The sequence below is a fragment of the Palaemon carinicauda genome, chromosome 34, assembly GCF_036898095.1.
Source record: "Palaemon carinicauda isolate YSFRI2023 chromosome 34, ASM3689809v2, whole genome shotgun sequence".
Taxonomy (NCBI): Eukaryota; Metazoa; Arthropoda; class Malacostraca; order Decapoda; family Palaemonidae; genus Palaemon; species Palaemon carinicauda.
This window is the reverse complement of record NC_090758.1, coordinates 68689248-68698295: the sequence shown is the minus strand read 5'-3', so window position 1 is coordinate 68698295 and position 9048 is coordinate 68689248. Positions and strand designations below refer to the sequence as shown.

Genomic DNA, 9048 nt, shown 5'->3' with positions numbered 1-9048 from the left:
TATATATATATATATATATATATATATATATATACACACACACACATATATATATATATATATATATATATATATATATATATATATATATATATATATATATATATATGTATGTTAAGCGTAGTTTTAAAGAGAAATGAAGACAGACATGAATATTTAGGCTACAAATTTTGCCACAACCCTCAACTTGAGTCTCATAGTTTATATCCTTTATATTACTAGTATCATCATCATCATCATCATCATCATCATCATCACGGTCATCATTAGATTCATTATAAAAAAAGTCTCAAATTTACTTTCCTTCTCATTTATAGATGATATAAATTTCAATATTCCACCAAATTATTCCTTTTTACTTTTCATTCTTATCATCATCATCATCATCATTATCATCATCATTATCATCGTCATCGTCTCCTTAATCATCTTAATCATCATCATCATTCCACTTAATAAAATTCCCGATCGAATCTAATAACTATTTCTTTCTTTTCTTCTCTTTGGAACAGTTGTGAGATTTACAGAGGCATCTGGAACCCAACGTTTCAAATCCTTCCAAATGTGAAGCAACTCTCTGTGAGGCTTCCGGATCAAGTCAGCCTCGACGCCTTCTGTCAATCTTTGCAAGAGACAAAAGAGATTGAAATTTTAGGTGAGTTATAAATGAAGGATGACAGCAATTCTGTCTTCCTTTCCTATGAGGGACTTTATGATATCTCGCCTTCTTCCCCTTATCCCATTCCTGTCATTCGTTCTGTTAATATCGTTATTATCATTATTTCTATTATTGTAACTATCATTATTATTATCATTATTGCTCTATATATTGAGAATTTTATATTCAAGGCTCAATCAAGTATCTTTTTTTTTTAAAGTAGAACAATATTATTTTCATCTGATTTGAAGTAATTTAAAAGCATTCGATGCTGTTTTCATTTATTTCCTTTTTTATATAAAAAGGAAATGATTCAGTTTAAAGGTGACATCACTACATCACTATAGTCACTATTGATTTCACAAATAATGATATTAATGATGGTGACAGTAATGAGTAGTAATGATCATGATGGTAATGAGGTGGAAACTAGAATCGGGAACAGTGATAGTCACTCAAGGCTACTCCTGACTCCGTCTTCTTTCTGCGCTGATTGGTTCTCTACAAAAATGTGGGCGGAGTCATTTGATCTCAACAACCAAAAGGTTTCTCTCGATAAATAATATTGTGATTGTCCAATGAAGCTGAGTTATTATTGGCTGTGTTTCTTTATACGGTGCTCAATGCGAGTGTATCATGAGGAGACTGATGTCATCCCTTGATATGATAAATGCTACAATGCTTTCGTGCACACACATTGACTCACACACACAGTAACTAACGCACACAAGGACATTGACTCACGCACGCATACAGATTAACTCACACACACATCAACACAAACTTAAGTAATTTCGTCTCTAAATTCGTTGTTTCAGTTATCATTATTCCCATTTGGTCTTTTCCTTCAAAATCTTACGAAAGAAACAGATAGAAAATGTTTGGTTGTGATTTTCATTTTCCTCAAAGTTGTTGTTGCTGTGGTTTTTCTTCTTCTTCTTCTTTTTAAACCTTTTTCTCTTTCAGATATTCACTTTAGTGTCAAGGATGTCAGCAGCGTCAGTCACCCAATTCCTTTCTTGATGAGGGATCCAAGAGTCAATGTCTTGGTCAGCGATGTCCAGGAAGAAGACATCGAGAAGGTTGGGGACATCCTTCGGGCATTGCAACCACAGGATGCAAGGAGGTGAGAACACATCATTCCTTAAGAGAGAGAGAGAGAGAGAGAGAGAGAGAGAGAGAGAGAGAGAGAGAGAGAGAGAGAGAGACGATATAATTATCATATTAATTTATTGAACAGAAAAATTTATTTGAAACAAGACTTTAAATCGACATCAGATTTGGAGAAAGAAAAATCTCATAGGCCTATTAATAGAAATAGTCAATTATTAATTACTATAGAAATAGAAATAAGTTTATCAATTTGTACACTTTTCAAATGTTACTTAAAAGTTTATTCTAATTTTCAATTCATATCCTATTTGGGATCATTAAAAATTAATTGCAATACTGTGTACGTGAAGGTGCGTGTGTGTGTGTGTGTGTGTGTGTGTGTCTGGAGGCACTTATTTATCTTAACAAAACAAGATGTCAATAAAACAATAATTAAAAATATCATCGACATCATTTCCTTTTCCTTTCCATTCATTTCATCCGATTTTTCTTCTTTTCCTTCTTCTTCTTCCCAACAGATCCTTCACTTCAATCTTCTTTCCTTGGTGTTCCAAGAAGAGGAGGAGTCCTCGGGATTTCCTCCTCCCAATGATGAATTCCTTGAAGGGAGTCAGAGTGAGACAGTACATCTGTTTCCGAGAAGATGAACGACCAGATGACGAAGCCTTACTTAGAGAGATGCATCTTAAGGCAAAGGAATCCACCGGATGTGGATATGTTGGATGGTGAGTTTGCTTCTTCTTTTTCTTCTCCTTCTTCATCAGTATTGTACGATTTTTATCTCTCTCTCTCTCTCTCTCTCTCTCTCTCTCTCTCTCTCTCTCTCTCTCTCTCTCTCTCTCTAACATTCGTCTTAAGCCTCTCAGAGACTATAGGCCTGAAAAAGTAATGTCTATTATTAGGTCTGGTAATTTTTCATATCATAGGTCATATTTTTCATGGTCTTCATTGTATTTAGGCTTCTCTCTCTCTCTCTCTCTCTCTCTCTCTCTCTCTCTCTCTCTCTCTCTCTCTCTCTCTCTCTCTCTCTCTTTTAAGCAGACCATGGGCCTAAAAAACTGATTTATTTTATTAAATCGGGTAATTTTTTTATATCATAGGTCTAATTGTTAATGATCGTCACGCTATTTAGGCATCATCTTCATATCTCTCTCTCTCTCTCTCTCTCTCTCTCTCTCTCTCAACCAACGTTTTGAACCTTTCAGCAGGTGATGAGCTTAGATAACTAATCTGTATTCATTGTAAGCCAAGTTTCCAAACTATTTTTCTTTTGGTTTCGGTCTATGATTTGTTTCTTATTAGTACACTCAGGCACACTATTCTATCTTATTTTTTTTTCCCTTCCTCTTGTTTTTTTGAAATGGTGTGTTGGGCAGGCTTAATAGAAGGGCCATGGATGCCTGGTGGTTTATCAAGAGGTTGTCTTTTCCTTTTTCTGATTCTTTTTCTTCTCAAAACCATCCTTACTGTCCTCCCTTCAGTTGAAGTGGCTATCCTGGAGGGTATTTAGCCTTGCATGGTGTATTGGCTCCTCCATGTTGACCAGTTTTTCCGACTTTTTACTATAGGCTATGGGTATCATCAATCACTTTGTTTATAATTCTGTACGTATTGTTTTTGTTATAATTCTTGTTAATCTAGTTTTTAAGTATGATGTCTCTTTTTTATTTCTATTAATTCTTATGCTGTCTGGAGACATTGAGCGAAATCCGGGACCAGTACGTCCTAGATTTCGTCAATGTCGTCTTCTGTATTGCAATATTCGTGGTCTTCATGCAAATATCCAAGACCTTACAGTTGCGTCCAGACAGTATGATATTCTTTTGTGCTCAGAAACTTTGGTTTCTAATATGAGGCACTCATCTGAGCTCCTTATAACTGGTTTTAAGAAGCCAATAATGTTGAAACGTGATGCCATCCCTAGGGCCAGGGGAATGGCGGTGTATATTAGGACCGAGTACCCTGCTTCTCATAAGTCCTGCTATCAATGTGGATGTCATGAGATTCATGTAATAAAAGTTTGTGGCAGGCATAACAACTTTTATTTGTGTTCGATCTACCGGAATCCAGACATAGATGATTCTATCTTCGATTGTCTTCTTACCATTATGGCTAAGATACAAGATGATAGAAAGGCTTCTTTTGTCTTTGTTGGTGATTTTAATGGTTACCATAGGGAGTGGCTAAGTTCTATCTCTCCTACCGATCGCCATGGCTTAAGAGCTTTAGACTTTGCCTCTGAATCAGGCTGTGAGCAAATCATAAATGAAGCTACTCACAGGTCTGGTGATTGCTTGGACCTCGTATACACTGACTCCCCTGGCGTTATAACTAGTAAGGTTGGTTCTCCAGTCGGGACATCTGATCATGCCTTGATTTCATTATTAGTGAAGACTGAGCAGCCTGTCCCTGATATATCATATTCTTGTAAAATTTATATGAAATCCCAAGCAGACTGGAATGGGATTTTGCATGATCTTTTGTGCTTGAATTGGTCACAATTATATGATAGTGCAGATCCTGTTGTCCCTTTGAATGAGAATCTAGTCAACATAATTGATAGGCGTATCCCTTCTCGTGTGCTAAGGTACCGAGTGAAGGACAAACCGTGGTTCAATGATGATTGTAGACGTGCTTATTTGGAGAAACAGGAGGCCTATCCTCTTTGGAAGGGTAACAGATCAGATTTGACCTGGAGCAACTATACTCAGCTTCGAGCTTTTGCTCAGAGAGTTTATGCCTCAACTGAAAAGGAGTACAATTTAACCATAAAAGAAACACTTTCTGGTACAACTCAGGAACATAAATGGTGGTCTACCCTTAAATCTGCACTCTTTGGTGTAGATGCAACAGTTCCTCCTTTACTCAAACCAGATGGCTCAGTCACTCACTGTCCAAAGGAAAAGGCAACCCTTTTGGCTGATGTTTTCGACAGTAAACAGAGTAATGAAAAACTTGAACTTCCTCATTCCTGTTTTCCTGAGGCTAAACTAACTAGTTTAGCTTTTCGATCTCGTGAGATTAAAGCTCTGTTGATGGACCTTGATGCCTATGGAGGTGTAGACCCAAATGGTATTTTTCCTTTGTTTTTTATAAAGACAGCAGATTTCTTAGCTCTAAAGTTATCTGTTATTTTGCGCAAGTTAGCAAGAAGAGGAGCTTTTAGCACTAGTTGGAGAATTGGTAATGTTACTCCTCTATGTAAATGTGTTTGTGGTAGCTCAAGTCCCACTGATTACCGCCCAATTTCCATAACTCCCATATTATCTAAAGTTGTTGAACGTCTTCTGGCAAAACGTCTTAACAGGTTTGCTGAAGGTAATCATCTACTCCCTAGTTTGCAATTTGGTTTTCGTAAAGGCCTTGGAGCATGTGATGCCCTTCTTACAATCTCCAATGCTGTACAGAAATCCCTTGATTGTGGTCGGGAAGTTCGTATGATTGGCCTTGATTTTAGTGCTGCCTTTGACCGTGTTAATCATGAGGCCCTTGTTTTCAAACTGAAACAGTTGGGAGTGGGTGGGTCGTTCCTTAGCATTATTATTGATTTTTTAAGTAATAGATCTCAAAGAGTTGTTGTTGATGGGCACCATAGGGATTATAGGAATGTGATATCCGGTGTTCCACAGGGTAGTGTTCTTGGCCCATTACTTTTCATACTATATACACATGACATGTGGTTTGGCCTTGAAAACAAGCTTGTTGCATATGCAGATGATGCTACTCTCTTTGCATCAATTCCATCCCCTGAATGTAGATCTAGGGTTGGTGAATCCCTTAATAGAGATTTAGCTAGAATTAGTGCATGGTGCAAATTATGGGGTATGAAGTTGAATCCTAACAAAGTATGATTGTAAGTAGGTCAAGGACGGTGGCTCCTCAATATCCGGATCTCAGTATTGATAATGTTTCTTTAAATATGTATGACTCTTTCAAAATTTTAGGTGTGATTCTCGACAGTAAATTTACTTTTGAGAAACATATAAGGTCTGTGTCTTCTTCAATTGCACAAAAAATAGGCTTATTGAGAAAGTCTTTCAAGATTTTCGGTGATCAATCTATTCTGAAGAAGTGTTTTAATTCTTTCATTCTACCTTGTTTTGAGTATTGTTCTCCTGTCTGGTCTTCAGCTGCTGATTCTCATCTTAATTTGTTGGACAGAAACTTACGGTCGATTAAATTTCTTATTCCTGATCTAGATATTAATCTCTGGCACTGTCGTGCAATTAGTTCATTATGCATGTTGCATAAGATTTTTCATAACTCTGACCATCCTTTACATTCAGATCTCCCTGGACAATTCTATCCTGTTCGTAATACTAGGCAGGCAGTTAATTCTAATAGCCAGGCCTTCTTCATCACGAGACTCAATACTACGCAGTATTCTAGAAGTTTTATTCCAGCTGTTACCAAGTTGTGGAATGATCTTCCTAATCAGGTGGTTGAATCAGTAGAACTTCAAAAGTTCAAAGTTGGAGCAAATGCTTTTTTGTTGACCAGGCGGATATGAGTCTTTTTATAGTTTATTTATAACATATTTGTTTTTGATGTTGTTAATAGTTTATATATGACATGTCTGTTTTGACGTTGTTACTTGTTTTAGAATGATTTATTGTTAATTTGTTCTCTTCATTTATTTATTTCCTTATTTCCTTTCCTCACTGGGCTATTTTTCCCTGTTGGAGCCCCTGGGCTTATAGCATCTTGCTTTTCCAACTAGGGTTGTAGCTTGGATAGTAATAATAATAATAATAATAATAATAGTTTTTTTTTTTTCCTCATTCGATCACTTGATATTCCTTTGTATCTTCATTAATGGCATCAGAGACATTTCCAGAGAATGTCGTTGTGTGGATGATAGAGAGGTGTTAATGTGTAGAGCAATTTCCACATAATTATTATCTTCACTTTTTTCTTATTATTCTGCTCATTATCATTTGATTAGAATATCTGATTATGTTTGTTTGAATATCAGTATTTATGGCTCGCTTCAATTCTCCTTTCTTTCACTTTCATTATTTCTTTCTCTTTAGAAAAAAAAAAATTTCCTCATCATATCCTATGCCATATTTCGTTAGCTTTTTTTGCTGAGTCATTGCACACAACCAAAGCCTATTTCCTAATGGTGTTTTCTTCTTTGCTCGGTAGGATGACTTATGCAGGGATGTTCCTTGTGTAATTCTAATAGAGAGAAAATGATGACGATCCCTGAGGCGAATAAGTATCATGGAGCAGTATTGATTTAACGAGAGTCATACAGCAATGAAGACGACTGGCGATCCATGGGGTTTCAACTAAAAAGAAAATGAAGAAGTGCAATATCATCTGACCCTATAGTTGTGAAACAAATGTGTCGAAAAGTTAATCACCAAATTCTAATTCATAATCTGTCACTAAAGGATTCAGGTTTAACCAACTTCTTATAATGATTAGATAACTTTTAGATCATTGAGGTCATTTCTTGATTGGAATGGGATTTTATATATATATATATATATATATATATATATATATATATATATATATATATATATATATATATATATATATATATATATATATATATATATTAAATTGTCAGGGAACAATTAATATCTTTTCACAAAAATCTATTGTTTTTGGAAACTTTTACTATGTTCATTCTACTGTTTGTTCTCTTTTCTTTTATATATCTTCAAAACTTTTCTTTTGTGCTATTGTTCATATATAATTAATATTTTAATTAACAAATTAGTGTATGACTTATATAATGACATATTCTTATCAAAATATAGCAAAACTTGAATGTACTAAGATTCACACTAAACATTGTCTATTATCTATTAATGAAAGCAAAATCTATTTAAGTGATCTTGACGGAGATGGTTGAGGTGATGGTAAGTAATATGTAATAGTGGAGCTCATCATAAATGAATCTGTGAATGATAAATATTGTGTTTTCATCAACTTTCAATTTATATTCATTTTATACTAATCTCCATTGATAATGTTATATGATATGTCCCTAATATTCCCTTAAAGTTCTGGACGGAGTCTGTAGAGCAAAAGCTCTTCAGGAAAAAGTTCTCTCTCTCTCTCTCTCTCTCTCTCTCTCTCTCTCTCTCTCTCTCTCTCTCTCTCTCTCTCTCTCTCTCTCTCTTTTGGGAGGTGAACAAAGACAATATCCTTACAAAGTCCTTCAAAGGGACAACGCCAGGCAATAAAAGAAAAAAAAATAATCTCAATAACAGTCTGACAGGTGAGTTCTTTGTGTAATGTCTTGTTCTATATATGATTAGTTGTAACATTGAAGTAAACTTATCAGAAATAAATCAATTTTTATGAACTTATATATTAAAATGGATCTGCTTTGCTGCTCAAGAATAATATAATTATAGGTAATCAATTTATTTCTCCATTTAATGATCAAATTAAAGGAACATCAAACTAAGCTGTTTATTGCAGAGATTCTGTCTTTTGTAAAACACTTGCAGTTTGTAATGCCCTCATATATTGATGCTATTTTCAATTGCAGATCAGATGAACTGGTAGAACAAAAGACTGACTGACTGACTAACTGGTGCAGAGGGAGATTGTTCATCGTCATCTGCTGGACCTAAGAAAAGCTGAAATGTTAGACCAGCGTCTGTCAGACCCATTGAGTCAACATCTGATCAGAAGAGAAGGAACACAGAGCTGAAGGACATTGGAGAAGAGAAAAATAGGATGATGTAGGATTTTCAAGGTAAGAATTTTGACTTATTCTTTTAATGAATCATATGAAATGGATATGATAAGGAGTTACTACTTTTGAAAAATTGAATGAAAAGAGTAAGATTTGCAGTTACTACTCCTAATGAAATAAACAGAAAAAGTAATATTTCGAGTTGATATTTCAAATATATTTATTGAGAAGAGTAACGTTAACATTCATTACTTTTATTCCTATTGAATATAAATCTCGAAAAGAAATTATACGATTAAGCCTAATATGAATCTTCTTACATTCGAGAACTTTTATTATTGTCTTGAGATAATAGTCGTGAAAGGTATCTCCTTATAGTGTTTTTAAGGCATTGCATTTATATACCAGATTTACAATTAATTATTGAACAAGACGCATTCGATAACTCTGTTTTCCTAAAATAACTGTTTTTTCGTATTTATAATGTATCGGCAGGGAAATGATGAAGTGAGAATCTTCTCTTTGGATATTCCTTCGTCTCCTCTAATGGTGCTTGCATCACCCCTTTGATGAGAGGTCATCCGAACATGTCCCCCCTACCCTCAGTGAGTCC

General features: G+C 35.0%; 1 protein-coding gene across 4 annotated transcripts in view; it reads left to right on the top strand.

Annotated features, from left to right (window-relative positions):
- Window positions 1–7241, top strand: part of LOC137626442 (uncharacterized) — a 911866-nt gene extending 904625 nt beyond the window's left edge. For all 4 annotated transcript variants that reach the window (XM_068357436.1, XM_068357433.1, XM_068357434.1 and 1 more), the window contains 4 exons: window positions 513–655; window positions 1625–1784; window positions 2290–2496; window positions 6920–7241. In XM_068357436.1, coding sequence (XP_068213537.1) covers window positions 513–655; window positions 1625–1784; window positions 2290–2496; window positions 6920–6950 — 541 coding nt within the window. In that variant the 3' untranslated portion in view covers window positions 6951–7241. The remainder of the gene's footprint in view (window positions 1–512; window positions 656–1624; window positions 1785–2289; window positions 2497–6919) is intronic.
- Window positions 7242–9048: the final 1807 nt, after the last annotated feature.